Source organism: Mytilus californianus, unplaced genomic scaffold (assembly GCF_021869535.1).
Source record: "Mytilus californianus isolate M0D057914Y unplaced genomic scaffold, xbMytCali1.0.p SCAF_4, whole genome shotgun sequence".
Taxonomy (NCBI): Eukaryota; Metazoa; Mollusca; class Bivalvia; order Mytilida; family Mytilidae; genus Mytilus; species Mytilus californianus.
The window spans coordinates 1,399,300-1,426,252 of record NW_026262690.1 but is presented as its reverse complement, the minus strand read 5'-3'; the positions used below and the strand labels follow the sequence as shown (position 1 = coordinate 1,426,252).

The window sequence follows — 26,953 nt, the reverse complement described above, 5'->3', positions numbered from 1 at the left end:
CCTGGTGTCTTTTTTTTTTGAAAGCAGAAGTCACTGTGCACAGTGTAGCATGTCTTGAACATGTGTCTATACGGCTTACTAAACTTTCCTCCAGATTTCTTTGGGTAGCTACTTTAATTTTTTAAGAATTCAACCGAACCTGACGTCTCTTATCGTATCCCACGCCATTGAATTGCTGTAAACGTTTTTGACTTCACGGAGTTATATTGGCGCTAAGAGTTTTGAGACGTTGTGGCGTTTTTATCTGGAGTGCGATGGTTTTGCATGACGTTTGGAAATCGTGACGTTTTCAAATACAGCGTTATTAATCAAAATGGATTAAAAAAAGAGCAGGAGAATAAGATTTGTAGATGAAGGTTTCATGCGTACAAAGCTCAAGGAAAGGAAACAGAATAAAAATAACTATTCAAGTCCCGAACAGTTTTGAGCATTGAAGGTGGAGGTTACAAAAATATGTAAAACTAAGCCAGGCAGCAAATCATGGGGAACAAAGCAGCTAAAAGATGATCTTGGTATGCAGATGGGTTAACCAGTGTTCGGAAGTACAAAATATATGCCGCAAACGTTTAATTTTGTACGACAAATAAAATGTCTTGATCTTAATATCTATTTTGACTTCTTTTCAAGTATACTTCACATTATTGCAATGTTTTCGTTACATCAAGTAGTGATAATTACAAACGTTAATTTTGATTTATTCTTGAGACGAATCCTGCTTTGTACGAAAACACACAATCTTAGTAATTTTATTGTGCTTACAGTATTAATCTTCTGCAACGGGTTAGGACAAAATATACCCGAATAGTCCCAACTTGGTGTTCTTCTCAATTTCTTCTGAAAAGCTTTTGACAGAACACGCGTAACGTCTCACTATGAATCAAGCAGAAATGTACTTGGTGTTTTATTTCTTAAAAACTGCTATGATATCAGATAAATTGATAAATGAGTGTTGTGAGCAATTTATTAGCTATGACATGACAAGAACAATTTACATGTACCAGTAAATTTGATAAAATTAGATAGATCCTGCTGTGTTAGTACTATAGACCGCCGCGCTGAACCCATTTTTATTTATTGCATTTGGACATTCAATATATAGACATGTCCTCCAACTCGAATCTATTATACTTAATCTGAGTCATCCAGTATATTTTCTGACTTCATACTGCTGTTTGCTAAGTGGGTAGTATCCGAAATTAAAGTCTTTGGTTTGACCTGATCACAAATAAAACCCGATCTTCCAAATGCGAGGCTTTCACGCTAACCACTACACCGCCACATAGTCTTTAAAAGGGGTTCTAACTTTAGACCATCGCATTTAGCTAGTATACACAACGTCACAGTTAGACCATCGCACTTCAACGCACTTCAGCGTAGCTAAGAACAAGTTAACGTCACAATGTTACCATCGCACTTCAGCGTGTTATCCAATGTACTTCAGCGTGGACCATCGCACTTCAGCGTGACCATCGCGGTTCGGAGTACCATCGCGGTTCAGAGTCCTACATATATACTGACACACATTTAGACTGGAAATTTCAAATTGATCATGTATGTGAAAGCATAAGTTCTCGTATTGCACTGTTATCCAGAATTAAGAAATATCTAGATATATATAAGTAGTAGAAAATTATTTTATAATGCTTATATTCTGCCCATATTTGATTTGTGTTGCTCAATATGGGGAAATTGTAATGCAGATGGAATTCAAAGAATTGGTAAGATCCAGAAAAGAGCTACCGGAATTATACTGGATGCACCAATATTAAACACTTCTGTAAATTTATTTAAAGAGCTAAAATGGTTAAATTTCAAATCTAGGATTTCTTATCATAAATTCTTGTTCATAAAATTCTCAAAAATAAAGCATCGAATTACCTTAAAGAACAATGTTGTCCATTTATAAACCTACACAGCAGAAATTTAAGATCTTCTGCAAATAATAATCTAGCTGTAATAAGGCCAAATACAAATTCAATAAAAAATCATTAACATATAGCTTCTCAATACTTTGGAATAAACTACCACATGAAATAAAACTATGTGAAAATCTTGGTACTTTTAAAAATAAATGTGTAGATATTTTAACTATAAATGATATGTAACCACTCTCTAACTCTATCATATATAGATATAAGAAGATATGGTATGAGTGCCAATGAGACAACTCTCCATTCAAGTCACAATTTCTAAAAGTAAACCATCATAGGCCAAAGTGAGGCCTTCAACACGGCCTTGGCTCACTACGAACAGCAAGCTATAAAGGGCCCCAAAAATGAATAGTGTGAAACCATTCAAACAGGAAAACCAACGGTCTAATCTATATAAAAACAAGAAACGAGAAACACTTATGAACCACATCAACAAACGACAACCACTGAACAGGTTCCTGACTAAGGACAGGTGCAAACAAATGCAGTTTGTGTATAAAGTATTATTTTGTTTTTCTTGTTCTAAAGACAATCATCTAGCATGAAGTTAAATTATATGTTCAAAAATTGTATTGTTCTGTATGTTTTTTGTTAGGGCCTCAGGGTAGATTAGTGAATGCTAATTGAGTCACCCTCTTAAGATAAAGTCATTATTATTATTATTATCATTATTATTATCAAAATACAGATCTGCAGTAAAAAAAATACAACACCATTGACTAAAAGAAAACGAAGTGAGACTTTCCACAAACACTATAGATGGAACAATACAAAGGACAAGGTACGATAAGGGGCATTTTTGGCCCCCTCTCCAAATATATTATTGGTAGCCTTTGAATAGAAACTTGAAAAAATAATATTTTTTTTATGTTCCGGTGAATGGATGGTTGCCTAGCAACGGATTCATAAAATAGCTATTTTATCACTTGTAAATGGCTTAAACTGTTCAAATTTAATTTAACACAATTCCTTACTGAATTGATTGTGTAAGTATAACTTGAAGTTAAGAATGAGAAGTCACTTTAATTTCAGTTTACTAAATGCTTAGCAACAACCTAGCGACGACCTAGCAACACAATTATTGCATAGCAACGGTTCATAATTTTTTTTATTTTTGCCATCTGAGATATGCATACAGCAAATGTTTGAAGATTAAGCTTCCATAAATGGTATTTCAGTCTTGCATGATATTGTCGTCATCATTTTTCTTTTATGAAGTTCGTATTGAGCTTAGCAACACAAATGATGACGAGCAACAACCAAATATAATTAAATTAAAGACAACTACAAAAATGAATGTTTTTGTTATTTTATTGTACAGATAAGAATAAAAGCAAATAAGAGTGGTGTATGATGATATTAACTATCAGTGAGAAATGAAAGCAATTCATATTTTAGTTGTTCATATTTCTCATCTGCTTAGCAACAAAAATAGTGCTTAGCAACGGTTGAATAAGGGGCTTTTTATTATCTCAATTTTCAATTTCGCAATTTAAAAAATATAAAATTTGTCATATTTTGAATACCTCTTTTTTTTTACAAAGTTAATCAAGCATAACAACACATATGGTGCTTAGTAACTGCCAACATGTTTAAATTAAAGACAATTACAAATGACATTACTCGGAAAAATAGATTGCATGAATACAACAACTTAGCAAGAGAACTAGTGATGAGGAGCGGTTCAAATGGGCTTTCTTTTATTTGAAATATGAATTTTGATTAAAAGTGTTCATTTTGTTTACTTCCGATTTCATTCATACAATGGTACATAAAAGCATTGGTATTTATCTATGTCATGAACATTCTCATACATTCACTTTCATGTAAACTTTTAATATTCCATCTAATAGAATTAGTCATGTTTTTTTCTTTACATTAACAACTTCAACAATTTATTATGTTGCAAAGGAAAGTCTTTAAATGGCACTCATGGTGGTACAATTTACACAATGAATAAATTAGCAGATGTAAAAAACACAAAGCGTTTAAAAATACTATTGAACATTCCATATTTGATACACTAGTTTTCTGTTTGTGTTACAAACAAGTGTTACTTGTAACATGTAATTGTTTATAAAGTGTTATCCTTCATTGTGAATGTCAGTTTACATATGAATCAGTAACTGCAAGTAATTTTTTAAAATACTGAACGTTAAACTAATTTATATATTCAGGGAAACTCATACTTATTCATTATGTATAATGTAGTTAGATAAGATATTCAAATAAACAGTCGACATATGGCAAGAATATAAAAAAATGTGTTATAACTTGATAGAACAAACAACAACAGAGTCACTCTTCCTCAATAACATTGTTAATGTCAGAACCAGAATCTGTTTCCAAAGGAATATCTTTAGCATTTAGGATATGTTCAGTATATCTACAAGTGCCAATTGTTTCTGATTGCCAACGACTATGTCCAAGGTACCATATCGTTGATGCGATGTGGGCACAGCATCCGACTACACGGGCACCAGCTTTACATGTACAGTACCAACCTGTAATGTCATCATTGTTGTACTCAATCCATAGACTGTAGGCTTTCGATGACGAGTGTCTTGATGATAACGTAACACGGAGTAAGTTTGGTCGGTCCTTGCATATTTGAAGTGTGTAATTGTCATCGTTTATGTGACTCTCCGTATAACGTGGAGCAAGCTTCAGCTGATACACACCTATATTAATGTCTCTGATTTCTTGTAAGGTCAACTTTGGAAATTCTAACACGTTATCAATACCATTTACTACGGTATACACTGCTTTCTTTCGAATTAGATTGTTATCTTTCATTGATTGACTTGTCTTGATCTTTGAAGCATTTGTTCACCGATCTCGTCATTTCCAAAATCGTTTATCAAGGGAGCACGAAAACAATTGATGAGGGCACTCACTATCCTCACAAAATATCCAATGTGTGGTACATAGTGGTTTGAAATAACCTTATCGAAAAAACGCCATTGCTTGATACGGCCGTTCGCGCTTTCTACCACCCACCTTACTTTAGTTATCAGCCGAGATGCGTTTGCCTCCTCTGTGGGGTGTTGTTTCATTCCTTTCTTCATATTAAACGGCATCTCTACTTTTAAATTCAAATTTTCTAAGAATTTTTGAGCGTCTCTGAATCCTCTATCCACCACAAAAACATCATTCTCCTGAACCCAATTTTTAATGTCCTCAGCATTTATCTCAAATAAATGTTTTGTAATTGAAGCATCATTATTATGATAATCAGCAAAGTAAGGACCCATGACATTCAAGATGTAGCCATCTGCTCCAACAATTAACATAGGTTTGACTAAAGGTCTTCCTTTATGCATGCTATATGTCATCTTTTGAAATTGGTGAAACGAGCTTTTTTGTATATACAAGAAAGTACCATCTAGAACAAGGATAGCTATATCATCGTTGTCATTTGCAAATAAGGTTTTGGCTGTTGGTGTTGTATGCTTTTGAGAAAATTCTTGATGAGTAATGTGATTAAAGCCTAAAAAAGAGGGCACGAAGCTCTGCATCAATGATTCTCTTGTTGAATGAACAGCACGTCGTATTTGGTGAGATTTTAAGGAGAAGAGAGTGCTTAAAATAGAATTTGATAAGCCTGTGCGAAGCTTTACGAGAAGAATAGCAAGACATGTCCTTACTGAACGCACCTCAGAGTTTCGTAGGTCCTTTACGTACAAAGCGACTGCATCAAATTTTTCTCGCGTTAGACCAGTCAAATTAATGTAGTCATCATTTGAAAGTGAGGACGAAATATCAAAATTAAGCTTGCCAGTACCTTTTATGACTGCCCGAGTTCTTTCCAACAGCTCTGATATGTCCGTACGGTTAAAATATGATGATGATGAATATTATTGTACAGTTTTTAATGCATTTTGTTTAAAATATTTGCCAATAAGATGGTCTGGACAACATCTGCTATTTGTCGATATAAAAATGCCCTTATCAATAAGCGCCTGAGTTGCTGCTTCTTTTGGAACAACCACTAGTCGATGTCTCCTAGTGTTTTCCTTCTTGCAGATAATACACCTCCGATGAGATTTCGATGTAGATGAAATGCTGAGTTGTATTGTTTTCGGACTAATAACTTCAGCAGGACCCGGCAATCCCTGTGCACAATTTTCGTCATCATATGTTGCAACATCTACTAATGTTTGTGATTGGAGTTCTCTTCGGGTTCGCGATCGACACTTGGAGCATATTATATCATGACCATATACATTCCTTTTGATCAAAGACTCAATGTAGTTTTGTAGTTGTGTGTTAATGACTGGTCGTCTATTATTTTCTTTTACATGTGTTTTTAAGCATATGACACAACTATAGCTTCGTATTCTTTGCATCTGATTTTTTGGCCAATCCAACCATTTCTTGGCAATCTAAAAAAGATAAATGAGAAAAATATATAGTTTTCTTTATTGGTTTGATACATGATTTATGTGTTTATGTTGCCATGGGTATTGTGTTATACTATGTTCCTCTATGGCGGTCATCTTTAATTAATGATCCGCATCAAAAACTCAAAATAAGATCAGGAACATGTTTCAATCTACTAAGCGGTTTCTGAGAAGATGTATGAAAATTCACCCAATCAGAACGCATTTTTGGCCATGGCAGCCATGTTGAATTTCCGATAAGCACCCAAAACTCAAAACCTTTTCGAGAAAGAATAAAATGTAAAAAAAATTTACAGAAACCGCCGCCGCCGAATTTGAATTTGACAGACGCAAAGTGATTACTGGCAAAACCCTCTTATGACCCTTTGGTCCAGGTAATTTAAAATGAACATCACATATGCATTTACAGTTTTTATACATGTATGAAAATATTGTAATGACGGAATTTTTTATATGGATTACCAGCATACATGGAACGGCAGTATCGCAGAAGGGTTTAGTCCATTCTACTTAGAAGTCATTTGCGTGCAGACCTTTTTCTATTATTATATTTATTGGTTACTGCCTTTTCAATTTTGTGAGACCGGTAATCATCTACATGAAAAATCAATATTAAAAATTTGATAACGGCTTCAACTGGAAAATACGTATCTGAACCAATGCGATAGTTTTCTACATGTTTTCCATATAATTCATCCGTATGTCAGTTATGAATTCAAATATATTAGTCTGATTTCAAAGGACACAGACAAAACATATAGAGATAAAACAACGGGAGCAATTAGATGATTTTATTTTAATTAGATTGTAATCACTTCTCCTTAGGTTTGCCTCCCTCATCACTTCTTCCGGTTCTCGACTCCCTCAATCTGATTGAAAAATAGATTTATGATTTCACTTCCAATGAGGTACAATTAAAGTTTGATTGGTCTGAATTTTAATCAGATTTTGCCTCCCTTATTCGCATGATCTCACCTTATCCCCGTCAAGCCCCTCTCCAACATGTAATGTTGATATAACTTTTAAGAAAATAATTAAGTTATAGAATGGAACAAATTATACTTTTTACTTTGCTGCGGGTATTTTTATACTAGATTGACTTAGCAATTACCCAATTATTATAACGTTGTTCACATGCAAAAGAAAAAAAATGTTCGTGTGAGATTTGCGGAAGTTAAAAATTTACACGAAAATCGAACATGCTACTGCTAGCCTACGCCACAAAATCAACTTATTTTGCATTGTTAAACCATGTAGTAATAAGAAACTAAGTATAACTAAACAATTCGCTAAAAGAAAAAAATGCCGTTATTCAACATACCACATATATATATACAATGTTACTTAAGTACAGATTATAATAAAAAGATTTGTTTTCAAAGAAAGAAAGCAAATTAAGAAATATATAATAATGCTAATAAAGAAAAAAAGAAAAGAAAAAAAGGTTGAGATTTGAACTTAAAAAATTTCGCATGCATTTCCAGCACGCATATACTGCACCACGAAATCACCACAATTTAACCGTGTTTATATTTAATATATAAATCTTCCTTGCAAAAGTCACAAAAAAGATTGTATTATTATATGTTTAAAATGTTTTACTTGTATGATTTTAAGGGTTTATTACTGTAAAAGTTTTCATTTTTATACCAAAGTCGTGCAGTGAAATCCTCTCAAAATTCATACTTCGTATTTTTTTCTTTTCGTCGCATATCGTCTGCCATTTTTTATCATTATGTTGTATTATGTTAGAGGTGATTTTTGAAATAGTTTGTCACTACATTTTTATTTTTTAACTCAATATGATCATCCGAATTCGAATTATTGCTATCGTCTATGATGGAAATTGCATAGCCTGTTCAGGAAAATAGGGGTCGGTAACGATGGTACTGCATTACTATTTGACTTTAATACACGACTGGAATGCCATTACGAACAGATATAAATTAGGGAAATTAAGTGTGAATAAAAACAACTAACTATTACCTGTATTGACGTAAAATTATTTCCAGCTCATGATTTCCAGCACCATAACTAATCGTCGTCTGTTCTTCATGTTGAAAATAATCACGGAACGTTTTCCGTCTCTTTCCGTTATTATTCAGATATTGTAATTATTATTCACTTCTGGAGGTGTTCCGTACAACGAATTTTTAGTTTTTAAGTGCCTGCGCCAACGTGACCCAGGATTTTTTTTTATTCCAATGTCATTATCACTGTTTTTGCTGTCTAAATTGCCATAATTTTCTCCGGGTCACGTAGGCGCACACTATTAAATTTTAAGAAACACAGGCCTAAAATCGTAATTTTTCCTACTTTTGGCGTTTTTGATGCCCTTTTACCCCCCTCACCTCAGCCTGTTGCTGAAATTAATGGTTTTGAAGTTCATCCAAACAAACTTCAAACATCAGGGGATATTTTAACATGATAAGTAGCTTTCCAAAACAAAATTTGAAAAATGAGAAAATAGGGGGGCCAAAACAGGGGCTTATCGTACCTTGTCCTTTCTCCAAATGCCGGATGTAAACCATCAACATATGTTTTTTTGTCAACAATGGCCAAGTGTGAATGATTGATAGGAGTTAACAAGTGTCTATACGTGAGTCAATCACTGAATCGTACTAAGTCTAGAAGAGTTGTAAAGGAATATGACAGACACTTACAAAGATCTGTAAGCACCATCAAAATTCAATAAAATCTAAAATGGTCACAACCGACCTGATATGGATGTTTCAGTTCCTACTCATGACCCTTGTCAGTGGTTGTCTTTAGTTATGTTTCATAAGGGGGATAACACAGAAGGGATTGAACGGAAATTGCTGACCCTTATTGGACCCCTAACATCTCATATTATTACAATGAACTAGAAATATAGGATACTTTAGAGACATGAAGATCCATTTGTTATTAAATAACATTTTTAAAAATGATGATGATGAACAACAAAGAAATTAAATCTTTTTGAAATGGGGAAATTTAATTTTGTTTCTTTTAATGCAGCAATGAAACAATGATATGCAACTAAAACTTACCATAGCTTTTTGTTGTTATCAATATTCGTTATGGTGGAACTGAAGGTCTTTGTAACATTCTAACTATCCCATAGACAAAGATGTACACGTATTCAAATCAAATGTATTACCCATTTCATCATGTTCAACGCTTTTACATTTTCAAAGGAATATGATTTTGAAATCGTGTGACAATCGAGACATCCACAGCAGGATATACCCACCCTGACAACTGTGCCCTTTCCTATTTTGTTTTTTTAAGAAGTGGATCTGAAGATATTAAATGAATATTGGTTTTTCTTTTTTCTATTTTTTGCTATTATCATGGTGTTTGATGCGAATCAAATCATCATACTTTAATTTGAAAGAAAAATGTAACTTCTTTCTATAGCCTGTACATGTTAAACGGAAATTAAAGATGAGGATTGTCATATTTTGATCCTTGTATATCCTTTTTCGTGTGAAAAATGAAGTATACAATATTCCACAGATTTTATAAATTAACGATACATTTGTATCAATGACAAGATTTTCTATATATCTCATGTATGTGCACAAACCAGAAAACAAATCGGGCAAAAGAACCATAGGCAAACGGTTCTCATTGCACAAAAGCAATAAATGTTTCACCGAAATTATAGAAAAACAAGAAAATGACAGACTTTTTTCGGATCATAAATAAGTACTGACATAATTTTTTCGGATCATTCTTTTCTCTTCCATCTTTGTTATGAATATTTGTTTTAACTTACATCTTCTATTTGCAGTACAAGAGCATTCCTGTTGTTCACGTCGAACGTTTTTCCTTGAGGCCATGTGTCACCAACAGTATTCACAGTCATTTGAAAATTTGATACGTAAATCTTTTCTCCCAATCCTGACAGAGCTTGAATTGCTATCACTGTGTCCTGAATAAATCATGTTTATATCTTATTAATTAATCGAAATATTATGCATTTGAAATACATTATGCTGCTTTAGTCATGTTGATTTTTTAGAACGACTAGAAAGAATTGCATTGATAGTACTTTTAGAAGGTAATGCAATGGAAAAAAAATAATTCAACATAACAGTCGTCATGCAGTTATGTTTGATCAATAAAGTAACCATTCATCAGGATCGCCAAAGGTTAAAGTTGAAAAATAGAGAAATGCAAAAGTAATTTAATTTTGATGTGTTATCAACATTGCCAACAGGAGGTTCAGAGTAAGTTTTATTAAGTTTTTAATCAGCTGAGACTGTTTTACAATGAATGAGGAGCCTCAGTGGCCAAGTGGTGTTAGTAGTCGAACTACTGTAACACTAGCCTGTCAACACTGAGGTTGTATGTTCGAATTACACACGTGGCAGGTGCGCTTGACTCCATTCTTAAATGACTAGGATTGCCAGTTTTCCAACCGAAGGTCAATGGTTCTGTCCGGGCACTCCAGCCTCCTCCAGAAATAAAAACTGATCGCCACGAAATAGCACCAAAGTGCTGAAAGTGGCGTAAAACACCAATCAATCAATCTAAAATGTATGCAATAAACCATGGTCTATTATTTTAACATTGAAACTATGCCCAATTCTGAATTATAATTTTATCAATTAAGATACAAAATGAATTGAAAGAAATCTAAATTTTCTATAGAAAGGTTATTGTTTTTAAAATTAGTGTATAAGGTAAATTCCGTAGTAAGAGTATTATACCTGTGTAGAAATGAATCCCCCACGTGGATTTCTCTGTTTACCTAACCATTTCATTATCCGAATGCCGTTGTCTGTATCGTCTTTGAGATTGTATCCTAACAGGATATAAGAGGTCATTTCGACATCTATAGCTCTGACTTTAGTTTGTGGTGGTCTCCAGGATTTCCAAGGTTGTAATTTGTCTGCTTCAGTTTCAGGTAATGTCCAGTATTTTTCACCGCCTTAAAAGGTAAAAAACGATTTTTTTAAATAATATTATATCATATCATCATTCTTAGTTTATATAATTAGTTGTATCTTCGCCCCTCAAATAAAAGTTGTTTTCATCCTTTAAATACTAGCATTATTTGAAGAATTGATTTGAACACAAAATACTGTTCATCTTTATATCTAAGTGAAAGAAAATTATAGAGACATGCACATATTTATCCAATACGGAATGAAACAGCATACATTTAATTGAAAACTCAAAATTAACAAATATTTGTGCCAAATACGACTTAGACTCCATATCTTAAGGTAGAAAAATCATAGAAATTCTTGTAATTTAATATTCAATAGAAAGTCATTTTAATAAATTGACCGTATCAATGATATTTCACGTGCGCACTATTAGGTTGGTGATACCCTCGGATCGAATCATCAATCGGCAGTTGCATTGACCAAGCAGTTGGGAAAACTAATCAAACATCACAGGCTTATAATATGGTACATCAGTGCGTTTCGTCTAACTAAGACTAATCAATGATACTACAGTCAAAGAACTTGGACAGCCAATTTAAATACGAAGTTAAAGAGCAAAAATCATAAAAGCCGAAAATTCAAAGAGAACTTTTATTTGCTTATATTCATGTACATGTCATTTATGCAAACATTTAAAAAAACAGGAAAAAAACGTCCACAGACTAATGGCCAACAAACTGAACTCTAACTTGAACGAAGAAATGAATGATACCAAATAATTTGGAAAGAACAATCAAAATGTGTTCGTTTCTTAATGACGCTAGCTAAGTTTACTATGATATCAAATAACTACCAATAGAGAGAAAAGATAATGTCAAATGCAAATATGAAACTGATAAAACAAATGTGTTTGGCAATGTAATGATCAACACAGGCTGTTGAAAATTTGGTGTTCTGATACATTGAAATCCTTCCTTGTTTGTATGTTGTATTTTTATAAAGAAAGTTAATTTCTTCCAACAGCAAAAAATATTTTAAAAATGCGATAAATACCATTGACTTTTGCCTTTTTCTCAAGTTCAGTCAAAATTACACCTGCCAACGGATGTTTTGCCAACGACAATGCATAGAATGATATAGCAAGTTCATATAAATTAGCAATTGACGCAGGTGCATCATTTGCTACAAACCCTACTGCATTATTTATAGCTAGGGTTACATTCGCCTGTACCTGAAAGATAGATATTAATCATTTGTTGGCAATATATTCTTCGTAATTTAAATTGTATAGATATTATGCATACTTCAATAATAATAGCAAGGTTAAACATTTTATACATTCGGATGAATAGTTGTCTCATTGGCAATCATACAATCTCCCTTTTTTGTATTATAAAAGTTCTGTTTGGTTTTTTATTGTGATTTGTTTTTGCTGTTTTTGTTTACTATTTGGCAATTTTGGTGGTTGGTTATTACATCAGAAATGAAATTATAATAATCGGTGAATTAACGTGTTATATCATTCAGCAATTGACAGTAGATATAATTTATTGTACGGTATCAAAAATAAAAAAGATTTTTTTTTTCGGATATTTAAAATTCAAAATACAACCGATCGATGCACCAAGTGCAAACATAGTTTGAGGAGAGAGATTAGCTTGAATCACAACAATTATCTTAACGATTACTTACCTCTGTGGACACTTGTTTATTATCTCGTGCTTCAAGAAGTGCAATGAGAACAAATGCTGTCAGACTCCTTTTACTAGACACAGATCCTCCCTTCAAAACGGAAAAATTTACAATCAGTATAATCTGTGTATTATAGTAAAACTGTAATGCCATAACTACAACTACAACTAAATGTAAATCAATCACAATTTATTGTATAATCAAGATTGTGAAAAGGTATGACAAGGCTACTTTTTGGCCCCTGGATTTCGAATATCAAAAAGACTTAGTATCATAAATCTACAAAATAATGTCCTTCAGATTTTTAAAAGACATAAGTCTTTTAGAAATCAATATGTTAATGTGTGTAAAGTATCTTTTCGGGTAAGTCTTTTTTATTTCGTCCACATCCTATGTGCAAAAGGTCATTTTCACTAAGATTTGTCGCTTTCAATATGTATATTTCATCATAGTGACATCACAAGTGACCTCTCAGCAAAAATGAAAAAAAAAAAGCGGAAACCAAAGACTGATGACAAGATTTCAAATAAAAGGTATTTCTCCCTGATAGAGTAAGAAAATAATGAATAGGTTTCTACGATGTCCGTATTCAAGTTCTACATGAGTTGTACTTATTAGATTAATTGTAATCAATTTTGTCAAAATAGATTCAATCCTAACTTGGTCCAATTTGTCAACACCGAACAAACGCTGATCATTATAAAAATAAGGAGATGTTGTGATTGCCAATGAGACAACTATCCACAAAATTTCAAATGAAGTGAATGTAAGCAATTATGGGCAACCGTACGGCCTTCAACAATGAGAAAAACCCATTACGTATGGGTATGTTGACTCTCAGGAGTAAATCATGTTTATTCTTTACTTTTTATGACTATTATTTCCGTTAAGACATATACAGATAACGACGTTCTCGATTCTTTTGCTGAAGATATGAATAATGAATGAATATAAAAAGAAAATTGAGAATGGAAATAGGGAATATGTCAAAGACACAACAACCCGACCAAAGAGCAGAAAACATAAAATAGTATAAAATTCATAAAGAACAGTTGATATTTTATTGTAAATGCAGAATAAGTATCAGTAAGGACAGATTACGAGAGCCAAATTTGCTAATTCTAAACACTTGGGCTTCATATCTATCAAAGGAATACACCTGAAATGACTGTGTGTGTTATTTAAGTCAAAGTAACATTTTAACTTAAAGCTGTATAAAACAATATAAATGTGTTGTTTATTTTTACATAGATAGACTTTTAACATTTTTAACAATATGACATTTACTATTCTAGGTCAAATCTGCTGATCTCATAGCCTGGATATAAGAAGATGAAAGTTATAAAACACAAAAGCTCTATTTCTAGAAAACAAATAGCTAATAGCATGTAGATAAACATAAATGTCCTTATCGGTTTAGATGCAATTGTCATGCGAATTGAATCGTACATGTGTATTAGAAAAGTGTTAATGTGTTTTTCAAAAGGGACACGATGACTATCAATAAATTTGAAAACAAAACAATAATAGTAACAGCTTTTTAAATATATCAGTTTTTTGGCGCAAATAAAATAGTAATTAATGTGGTTATATATTATTTCAATTACACGTGCAAGTAATGCATAAAGGGTAACTAAGGATACCTAAAGTGTTGTAATAACTACTCATTTACCATGACAATGAAAGTGTAGTAAATAATAAATATAGATTTATGGCTATCATAAATAATCTAACCAACAAATTTTATTGTACCTGCATTTCCTTATGGAGAACAATTCCTGTTTCATTAAAAGCCCCGGATGTTTCTTGTTGCTTTATAATCCATCGAACAGCATTTGTTATGATGTTGATGTCAATATAGGTAAAACTTACAGCTTGTGAAAATAATTTGATCACAAAAGCAGTCAACCTATGAAATAGAAAGTTTATAAACATTAAAAAATAACAATGTAAAAATGAGAAGATGTGGTATGATTGTCGACGAAACAACCCTCCACCAGAGACCAATTTTTTTTCATACATTTTTTGTTATTTTCCGAGCGTCAACATTAAATATCATTATGAGTAACAAAAAAAAATCTGAACAAAAATACACGGTTACCGTACGTAACATACCCCATTCGTATTTCAAAGTATCGGAAAACAGAAAGTATATTTCTGACATATCCATATAACACGCACGTTAACTAATTCCCTCAGCGTGTCAATCTAGTCTAAAACAGGGTTCGTATTTACATCATCATCATCATCATCATCATCATCATCATCATCATCATCATCATCATCATCATCATCATCATCTTTCATTGTTGTTGCCTTTATCGTTATCATTTTCTTTTATTGGTGTGTGTTTCTCCATTAATACTACCTCTAATATTAGTATACGATGTGTGTTTCTCCATTAATACTACCTCTAATATTAGTATACGATGTGTGTTTCTCCATTAATGCTACCTCTAATATTAGTATACGATGTGTGTTTCTCCATTAATACTAGTTCTAATATTAGTATACGATGTGTGTTTCTCCATTAATACTAGTTCTAATATTAGTATACGATGTGTGTTTCTGTATTAATGCTACCTCTAATATTAGTATACGATGTGTATTTCTCCATTAATGCTACCTCTAATATTAGTATACGATGTGTGTTTCTCCATTAATGCTACCTCTAATATTAGTATACGATGTGTGTTTCTCCATTAATGCTAGTTCTAATATTAGTATACGATGTGTGTTTCTCCATTAATGCTACCTCTAATATTAGTATACGATGTGTGTTTCTCCATTAATGCTACCTCTAATATTAGTATACGATGTGTGTTTCTCCATTAATGCTACCTCTAATATTAGTATACGATGTGTGTTTCTCCATTAATGCTACCTCTAATATTAGTATACGATGTGTTAAAAGATTTCCAAACATACAGATAATGTGCACATTGGTGGGATTCTCAGGCATTATATTGAATAAATCTTACCACGTAGTTCCACTTTTATCATTATTTCCAAAAGCGCTGAAAGATCCATCGTTATGAACATATGAAAGTTCTCGTTGGTAACCTGATTAAAAAAGAATGTTAATGAATTACATGCATTTTTTAAGAGATCATTATAAGAAATAAAAAGTGCAACTTGTTTATAGCTAATTAATATCTGCCAAACATCAAGCCTTAGATGGATATGGTTATACTTTTAGGTCCTTTTTGGTTTTCGGTCCTTATACATCCTTGGCTTTCAAATATTCGGCTTTCAGCGTTCCTGGTGAAGGTAAATAAAGAAAAGCGCTTCGGAAGCATGAAATGTATAACGTGTTGTTTCCATTTTTTACAGCACTGAGTCGATACATCTGCTGGTGGACTGTTAGTCCCCGAGGGTATCATCAGCTCAGTAGTCAGTTCTTTGGTGCTGACATGATTTATAACAAACTATTCTAAAATAGTCCGTTTATAAATTTTGAAAATACACAGAAACTATGGTTTCAACTCCCACAGGCAAAGTTGGCCTTAGATGGATTTGGCTATATTTTAGGTCCTTTTTTGTTTATAGCTCTTCAACGTTTTCGGTCCTTATACATCTTTGGCTTTCAAATATTCGGCTTTGAGCGTTCCTGATGTAGGTAAAGCCATAAAAGCGCTTCGGACGCATTAAATTTATACGTGTTGTTTTCATTTTTTATGAAGACTGATCTGTAAAGGCGCTAGTCATGTAAAAATAAGAAGATGAGCTATTATTGGCAATAATGCAACTCTCCGCCAGAACCATTTGGCGTAGAAGTCAGCAACTCTAGTTCATCAAATGGCCTTCAGCAATGAGCAAAACGAATACACCATAGTAAGCTATATAATGGCTCTGAAATGAAAAATGTTATACGAGAAAACTAACGGATTGATTATGTCCAAAAGAATAAACGGAAAACAAATACGATATACAGCAACACACGGCAACCACTGAATCAATTATGTAATTACGTAAAGTAACATTTTGTTTAGCAATCTATGCTTTATACGACACCTCGTAGACACAAGACGCCAATGACTGTTGTGAGTCACATGTCAAAAAGTAAAATAACAAAAATAAACTCCAAGGAAAATTCAAAACGGAAAGTCCCTTATCATATGGCAAATTCAAAAGCTCAAACACATCAAACGAATGGAAAACAACTGTCATATTCATGATTTGGTACAGGCATTTCCTTATGTAGAAAATTTGTCAAATTATTCTTAGAATCAACTTTTTCATGAAAAATGTACAAAATATAAACGATCAAATTTTCAAAATGCCGAATTCCAAAATAATCATGATTAATATTACGGAAGTACTGCTGAAGTTAACACTAAGAGGTTTGATCTTTTGCAATGATAACAGCATTTCATATCATTGTAGAAAACCTTCCAATGGTGAGAGAACAACAATACCATACTTTTTTTTATATGTCGTTCTTTTTTTTTAGTTACATCGAAACATCCCTAAATATCTTTTAAACAAATCTGTTTAATGTGTAGTAATTCCAAGAGGCCAGCTAAGTTTTTTAATATCGGTCAAAAATTTAATTTTATTCGCTGTTATATACAAGTCAAAAAAAGAACTTAAGTTTAGGTTGCTAAAACGTTTTGACCTATAGAACATTCCGATATTAATTGTTTGTGAAATATATATGTCTTTAACATTCGTTCCTAGTTATATAGCGTTCAACTTTTTATTCAAAAACAATATTTTTAAAATGATAATGATATCGCAAACCGTTCAATGTTAAATGAAAACAAGCATGCTAGGTTAACGTTCTACTTTTAGCCCTAATTTGGCACAAGTTTTAATTGATTATGAATGTATTTCCAAGTGGCTGATTCAACAGGCGTAGAGGGCGTACATCCACCCACCCTTTTTGGAAGATGGAAGTGTCTGTTTCTGGCATAAGTCGTAAAATGAAATTACAGTATTTTTTTTTTCTCCATCTAGGCAAATAACGCCCTCCTATCCTTGTACGTTTGATCTTCTATAGATATATTTGCTTTACCTCCCTCTAAAATGTTTTTCACTCTATTTAGTACATCATTTGTAAGTCTGTTTGTTGTTCTCAGGTATGTGCTGACGTAAACGTTTGGAGCGAATCTGATCATGTTCTGTTCTCCACAACCGTATGAAATCTGAAGAAGATCCTCCAGTCCCGCTAGTGTTGCTCCTAACAGGTCGCCTGTGAAAAATGTGTTACACTTATGGTTAATTTTGTTCTTTAAGATTAATGTTATATTGGAAAGTAAAATCACAAAAAATACTGAACTCCGAGGACAATTCAAGAAGGAAAGTTCCTAATTAAATGGCAAAATCAAATGCTCAAACACATCAAACGAATGGATAACAACTGTCATATTCCTGACTTGGTACAGGCATTTCCTTATGTAGAAAATGGTGGATTAATCCTGGTTTTAAAGCTAGCTGAACCTCTCACTGTATGACAGTCGCATCAAATTCCATTATATAGACAACGATGTGTGAACAAAACAAACACAATAGGTAAAAATGTCACAAATAGGGGTACAACAGCAACACGAACCCCACCAAAAACTGGGGGTGATCTCAGGTGCTCCGGAAGGGTAAGCAGATCCTGCTCAACATGTGGCACCCGTCGTGATGCTCATGTTATTACAAAGTCGGTAAATAGTCTAATTCGGTAGGTCATATTCGTGAAAAGGGAACGGGATTGTATTTACGACATAAGGAACATATCCGATATCATATGTGAAACGGATATTCCATAACGGTCAACCAACTCGTCAGGGCGTCCGTAAAATTTAAAAAGTGATGATTTCAACTTCACCATTTGGAAATAACAATGGAAAGGTCACAATTGGGAAGCTGAAATCATCTCTTTAGTCTCAAAGTTTTGTTTTCAACCGACCCTCATTGTCAATTTCTAGATGTAAGTCAAGATATGAGGCAGACTTAACTGTAAAACGGAAAGTCCCTAATCAAATGGCAAAATCAAAAGCTCAAACACATCAAACGAATGGATAACAACTGTCATATTCCTGACTTGGTACAGGCATTTTCTTATGTAGAAAATGGTGGATTGAACCTGGTTTTATAGCTAGCTAAACCTCTCACTTGTATGACAGTCGCATCAAATTCCATTATATTGACAACGATGCGTGAGCAAAACAAACAGACACAATAAGTAAAAATGTCATAAATAGGGGTACAGCAGTCAACATTGTGTTATCATCTTAATAACTATAAAAACAAACAAATGTAACGAAGAGGCACAAAAAGGCATACATCAAATTTAACATCCTCATTTTGCTTTTTTAATTATACGATTTTATTTATCTATGTAAAATCCACCCATAAAGGATGGAAGGTTTTAAGTACTGGCGTAAAATGGCGCGTTTGAAATTCGCACAGGTAGACATAAAAATAATTTTGTCGTTCAAAGTGTAACGGGATACATAAGTACAGAGTCACGTAAAATGGATATCTCATGATTGATTGATTGATTGTTGGTTGCTTTACGTCGCATTAGCACAACAAGGCTATATCGCGGCGAGAGCTAATTCAAATATTTTTTACAATTTAAAGCATATTCTTAAAATCAGACAAAAGGCCCTTCAATAAACTAAAATTCTAGATTAAAGCAAATTGATTATTTACAAATAAAAATGAACATTAAGATAACGTGATAAAATTTAAAATCGTTTTAAATATAATAACATTTTTATATTTTAGAATATATTCCAACTTCTTTTAAGAATGAAACAATATTTGTAAATGGAACATTATTAAAAAAATCATACATATTATTGACATTGAAATGCTTCTTACGAATATCAGCAAAGTCAATACAATTGATTAAAACATGTTTAATAGTATACTTGCAGTTACTAGGTATACATTGTGGTTCTACTTCATTTTTTTAAAGATATTCGTGTGTTATTCTAGTATGACCAATACGACATCTAGAAATAACACAATGATCTTTTCTGCACATAAAATTATTGAAAGGTTTACCTAAATTAGGTTTAATTTCATGTAATTTATTATCAGCTTTTTTACTCCATTCAATTTTCAATATATTAAAAACATATTCTCTAATATTAGATTTAAAATCGGTATATGGTATATCACAGTTAGATAAAGGGTCACCCAGGGCATTCTTTGCCTCAAGGTCTACAGCTGTGTTTCCAAAGATTCCAACATGACTCGGCACCCATAGAAATATTATTTCTTTAAGAAGAATTTTTAAATTCCTCATTACATATAAAATTTTGAGAATTGTTGGGTTTTTAATTTTAGTATTTTGTATAGCTTGTAAGCATGAAAGTGAATCAGAACATATGATAAATTTGGATTTATCTGAAGAAGCAATAAATTTCTAAGCCAAAATTATTGCTTCTGCTTCAGCAGTAAAGATCGATGCATCAGATGGCAAACGGAGAGTTGCAGCTCTGTCCCTGAAGACAGCAGCAGATGCAACTCGGTCACCATCTTTTGATCCATCAGTATAGACAGTTGAAAAATCTGAATAATTGGCTTTGATTTCAGCATAGTGTTGCTGAATTAAAAGAGGATTTGTTTTATTTTTATTGTGTTCACGGAGATCAAATATCATTTTTGGTTTGGGAAGTTCCCATGGAGGACATTTGCAAGTTTCAACTTGAGCAACAGATTTTAAATCAAAAGAAGCTAAATGTGGTTTTAAACGTATACCTAACGGAGGAATTTTATTTTCATGTTTTGCAAAAATATCTTCATAAATTGGATTAAAAACACAGCTGTAGGCAGGATTATCTGAGTAGGCTTTTAGTTTGACAGCATATTGAAGTCCAAGCTTCAAACGTCTGTTAGAGAGTGAGTGCTCATCAGCCTCTACATACAGACTCTCAACTGGTGAGGTTTTAAATGCGCCAAGACAGAGACGCAAACCCTGATGATGCACAGCATCGAGAATCTGTATGTAGGACTTCCTTGCAGAGCCATACACTATAGAGCCATAATCTAGTTTAGATCTAACTAGAGATCTATATAAATTAAGTAAAATGTTGCGATCAGCACCCCAGTCGGTGCTGCCGACAACTTTTAAAATATCTAAAGCTTTTAAACATTTCGATTTTAACATTTTGATATGGGGTAGAAAGGTTAACTTTTTATCGAAAATTAACCCAAGAAATTTGGTTTCATCAACCATTTTAATTGGGTTGCCGTACAAAGTGAGTTCTGGATCAAGATGCAATTTCCTTTTGTTACAAAAATGCATCCCGACCGTTTTTGAAGTAGAAAATTTAAACCCATTTTCCGAGGCCCATTTTTCAATTCTTCCAAGACATAACTGTAATTGTCTTTCTATGTTATTCATATTTTTGCCTCTATAACATATATAAAAGGCATCAACATACAATGAACCTTCAATATTACTTTTTAAAACTTCAACTTTTGATTTTAAGACTAAATAATGTAACAGATAAAATACTGCCCTGAGGGACACCCATCTCTTGATCATACAGATCAGACATGGTTGAATTTACATTAAATTGTCTTTTAGATAGAAAATTCGAAATAGAATTTGGCATATTGCCTTTCAACCCCATATCAAAGAGATCTTTTAAAATACCATACTTCCATGCAGTATCATATGCTTTTTCTAGATCGAAAAAGACCGACACTACATGTTCATTTTTCGCAAAACCATTACGGACAAATGATTCGAATCGAACAAGATGGTCAGGAGTACTGCGACCTTGGCGAAATCCACACTGGATATTGGCTAAAAGCCCATTGGATTCCATGAACCAAACAAGGCGATCATTGACCATCCGTTCTAGTGTTTTATAGACACAACTGGTAAGAGCAATTGGCCGATAATTAATAGGATCTGTGTGATCTTTACTTGGTTTTGGAATAGGCACGACGGTTGCAAGCTTCCAGATTGATGGTAAATCACCAGATTCCCAGATGTTATTCATAAGCTGCAAAAGAGCTTCCAGCGAGGAATCTGGCAAGTGTTTTACCAGTTGGTAGTGAATATTATCAGGCCCACAAGCTGTATCATGGGCTTTTGACAGAGATGTTTTAATTTCTTCAAGAGAAAAGAGTTTATTATAATTTTCACCATTTTTTGATTTAAAGTTTAATTTAATTTTTTCTTTTTGTTTTTTAACTTTTTTAAAATCTTATCTGTAGTTGTTAGAAGAAGAAGATTTCGGAAAATTTTCACCAAGCTTGTTGGCAATATCCTTTTCAGATGTTAATAAATCATTGCCATTTTTTAAATGTTCAACTGTGGCTTTAGAATTTTTACCTTTTATCTTTTGTATCATGTTCCATACTTTTGTCATCGGAGTGCGAGATGTTATCTCCGAGACAAATTTCTTCCAAGACGTTCGTCGTGCTTGCCTGCAAGTCCGCCGTGCCTTAGCGCGAAAAACACGGAAATTACTCAAGTTTTCCGTCGTTGGTTGTTGATTGAACCGTCTTTCCGATTTTTTACGGTCACCTATTGCTTGATCACAAGCATCATCAAACCATTGTTTGCTGGGATGTTTCGGATTTGCCGAGGTCTTAGGAATAGTTCTGTCAGCAATTGACGTTAAAACTGTATTAAAAGTTAAAATTGGATCTTGTACAGTCTCAAACATCTTTGACTGAAGTTCCGCTTGACAGAGATTCTCAAACAAGGACCAGTCCGCCTTGTCAAGTTTCCAACGTGGTACTCTCTGTTGGGCAGAAGTAAAAAGATGTTCAAGTACTATTGGAAAGTGATCACTTCCACATAGATCATCATGAACACGCCATGAATAATCCAGAAGAAGAGAGGGATCGCAAATAGTGATATCAATAGCAGAATGAGACCCGTTTCCAGGATGAAGATAAGTATTAGATCCATCATCAAAAATGCATAATCCTTCTTGAGAGACAAAGTCCTCAATGATCTTACCTTTGATATTATGAGACTTGCTTCCCCACAAGGGGTTGTGTGCATTGAAGTCGCCCATAAGTATAAATGGTGAGGGTAATTGATCAGTGAGGTTTTTGAGTTGAGCTTTATCTATAATTGAATTGGGTGGAATATATATATAACATAATGTAATTGTTTTATCTAATGATAAACGAATTGCAACTGCCTGCAGATCCGTGGTGAGTTGGACTGTGCTATGAATGACGTTGTCCTTCACAAAAATGGATGATCCGCCTGCAGCACGTTCATCTACCTTAGAAAATGTGCTATACATGTTGTATCCCTTTAAAGATACATTGTCACTTTCTTTTGAATGAGTTTCTTGAAGACAAAATGCAGTAGGTAAAAATGACTGAACTAGAAGCGTTAATTCGAGAAGATTTATTTTAAGACCTCGGCAATTCCATTGGATGATATTAGTCATGATTTGATAATAGAAAGGCGAATGCTGTCGAGCTTGCCAGCATTCTTGTTTCGTTCACCCTGAGATTGTGATCTTTCGGGTGGCGGAACACTTTCGATTTGCATTTCAGTTTCGTCGATTAGTGTTGAAAATATGTTATGTGAGGAGAGTCGTCGATCTCCAGGACCACACGCGGCTGCTTTTACTCCGCCTCGACCCCTACCCCGCGACCTCGAATCAGAAGACTTCTGAGAGGATGTATTTACTGGTTTCTTTTGGACATCCTTCTTTTCTGGAGAACGAAAAGGAGACGGGGCTCTAGTAGACTTTGTACTGGATGTAGAAGATAACTTTTTAGAAGCAGATGAAGGAAGACTATTGGAGATGGAAGAATCATCTATGTCACTGGGAAGATCCAAGACAGATTCACCGCCCCAACTGTCTGATTTAATTGCATCTTTTTCATTTGATTTCTTTTTTTCATTTTTTTTTAGATGATGATAGTGAGCTCTGTAAGGAAGATTGAGTTGACTGAGTACTGGTTTTAGAAGGTGTTGGTTTTCTTGGAATTAAATATTTTATCGTTAGGTTCTTTTTCAACAGGCAGCATTTTAAATGTCTCAGCATCAATTGGCCAGGTCATGCGAGTTTGTGTATGCTCGTGACTGAATGAACGGACAACTTTGCTGGCGTACGATGGTCTGTTCAAAACGAGGAGATCATTCGAAACAGAAGCTATCTGTTTAGCTTCTGGGTAACTGATGTTTCTTTCTGTTTTAATTTTGATAATATTTTTTTCTTTAAGGTAAACAGGACAGTCCCTAGATGATGAAAAATGGGATTTACCACAGTTTACGCATTTAGAAGATTCAGAGTGACAGGTTGTTCCCTCGTGTCCTTCGTCAGAACACTTGAAGCATCTCTGCGTACCACGACATTGTTTGCTTCCATGACCAAACTTTTGACAAGTGAAGCATCGAATTGGTTTAGGGATAAACCTGTCAACTCTGATTCCGAAGCAACCTAAAGTAATAGATGGATCTCGTCAACCACCGACACGGGTAGCAACCCACGGCCAACGGGTTGGAGAGCCTATTTTATTCAAAACATCGGGCAACTCGTACGATGGTCGGATCACTTTAGTCTGGTCTCTACCCTTCGACCTGTCCAGCATGGGTAACCCTACCAGGAGATGAGGCTCCAGCTGGTATAGCTCTTGTGGTCACTGAGACACGCAAGCCCCCCGACCACGGCAAGGATAGCGATCCACCGGGGGGTGGATATCTCAAAAAATATACTTAATTGATTTACAGATGATAATACGAGAAATTAACAGAATGAAAACATTCAGAAATTGTGTTGTATCAAGTGAACGGCAATGTTTTCGACTTTACAATGGGTTTATGCGTCACTTACGCATGTGCAACGTACCTTATGGAATAGAAATGTGAATTTCTGAATTGGTGCTAAGCATTGCATGTAAAATATTCTAGTAATTTTCAAGTAACATAATGTTTTTACTATTTATTTCTCTTTAGTGGTTTTTTTAACGTTTTACCATGTATTTGGTATATTGTAAAAACAGCAATGGAACAATCTTTTGATTTTGTAAGATTACCTAGTTTTAACGTATACCAGTATACCAATTTTCTTGTTACTTTATTATTTCATTATCAAATGACTTGTAAAGAATACTCGAAGTTAAATCTATAATTGAAACTGTTAATAGAAGAAAAATATGCTGTTTAAATGAATACTTGTAGTTAATATGATTTCATACTCACCTATCACTTGAATTTTGATAAATTCTGAATCTTCAACAAGAATAGGCGGGAAAGACAAAGGGATGGTCTCTGTAAACCTTCCTCCTTGTCGGAGGTCAATAAGTAATGGAACATTGTAGTTTTGTTTTATACCTTCTGCCTACAATATTAATTACCTATATCTAATTCAAGGCATTATTTTACATTTACTCAATTTACTGTGGTTGTAACCGATTATGTTTAGCTACATGGAAAAACGATCTCTATCAGATTTGAAGTAAAGTTTTATTATACACGAAAACAAGTCACAAAATGTATTCATTTCACAAATCAAATAAATACTTATAACGTTCCAGCATTTTTTTCATAATCCAAGATTTCGTACCAGACGTAAAGTAAAAAAAATCGAGAATGTAGATGTCAAACAATTTAATAGGAGGCACACCATTCTTTGATTTCAAGCATTCATAGCCCTTTTGTCTTTAGTTCAAATAAAGTGAAGGCCATTTCATGGCTATGCACTACCTTAATTGTGCTGAAAAATGCAACATATCTGTAATAGTATATAAGAGCGTACTGGTTCATGGAGCATAGGAAGTGTACCAAAATTGGTACATCAGATCTGAGAACTAGTCAAAATAAACCCTTCTTTTTAGATTTAATGCAATGTTTTTATTATGCAAATTTAAGAGTTAAATATATTCTACAATGTTAACCGGTCATTCATCGGCTTTCGTGTGAACCAAAAATAGCCAAAATATTCTTCATACTGAAATTAAATTTACGCGTAAGAACTATTTTGTTTTTGAAAGTATTACTTTCTGGTTTATTCTTTCTAACCGGGCCCGAATTAGTGGTGTTACACATAAAGCAACAAAAAGTGGTGAATTTAAATGATCGTTCTGCTTATATAAATGATAAAATTACCTCTATCAGGAATTCACGCTGAACAGCATCGGCACCTTTAGTAGATCTTGCAGTTCCGTCCAAAAGTATTTTACCAAGAGCTGTTGGTTTAAGAGGAAAATACACAGAATCCACACTGTTTTTCTTCACAAATACAGACTGCAATCATTTAAAAACGATAATCAATTCTTCTTGATAAATAGGAAGAAACATGTTCGCTATGCCCGTGTCTGAAGGGACGTTTGAAATTTCAATTAACGTTATCTATTATAACTTGTAAATTATTAAGTTAGGGATTTCGTAACCAAATTACATAAAACTCATACAAAATCTATCATAGATACACATATTTGAAATTTTGGCTTTATCTGTAGAATCCTTATTAAAAACGCCTATTACGTATTATTTTAACATTGATATTGTTTATAGAGTCCGTACATTTATATACGATCCATAAACATTGAATGATCCTTTGAATGAACGTATGTTTTAACTCCTTTTTATAAAAATTAAAACATAACTATATATAACGGCATTATACAAGGTCATGAGTTTCTCGTGGTGTTTAGGACGTCTTAACATTGATGTGCACTGATTGATACAGTTTCTCTGGGAGGAAATAATGTTTTGATAAGTTGTAAACGAATTTGAACCAGCTTTCAGTAATATTGGTTATTTATGTCTATTGATTTTATGTTAATTGTTTTTCTCCAAACTGATCTTTCGAGTTCATCATTAACAACTGATTTCTACAATTTGTTCTAATGCTATAACACAACTGTTAAGGGGATGGTTGGTTGTTCTCTAGTGGATAGTGGTTCCATTGGCAATCATACCACATCTTTCTCTCTTTATATCTTATATTCAAGGAATTTATATATAAAACGATAGTAAAAAAGATTTTGTGGTATGGAAATAAAAAACAAACTATGAACAAACAAAATAAATACAAAATATGGAAATATTGTATAATTTCTGATGAAACAACTATCTGCCATAGATAGAATGACTCACTTACTGTAC

General features: G+C 33.4%; 1 protein-coding gene across 1 annotated transcript in view; it reads right to left on the bottom strand.

Annotated features, from left to right (window-relative positions):
* LOC127737263 (CD109 antigen-like) overlaps window positions 1-26,953 on the bottom strand; it is an 88,973-nt gene that overhangs the window by 7,433 nt on the left and 54,587 nt on the right. Inside the window, exons 22-30 of the mRNA XM_052247819.1 lie at window positions 25,952-26,089; window positions 25,046-25,184; window positions 17,927-18,103; window positions 15,891-15,972; window positions 14,662-14,818; window positions 12,910-12,999; window positions 12,271-12,448; window positions 11,035-11,255; window positions 10,098-10,253 (exon numbers count right to left, since the gene is read on the bottom strand). Coding sequence (XP_052103779.1) covers window positions 10,098-10,253; window positions 11,035-11,255; window positions 12,271-12,448; window positions 12,910-12,999; window positions 14,662-14,818; window positions 15,891-15,972; window positions 17,927-18,103; window positions 25,046-25,184; window positions 25,952-26,089 — 1,338 coding nt within the window. The remainder of the gene's footprint in view (window positions 1-10,097; window positions 10,254-11,034; window positions 11,256-12,270; window positions 12,449-12,909; window positions 13,000-14,661; window positions 14,819-15,890; window positions 15,973-17,926; window positions 18,104-25,045; window positions 25,185-25,951; window positions 26,090-26,953) is intronic.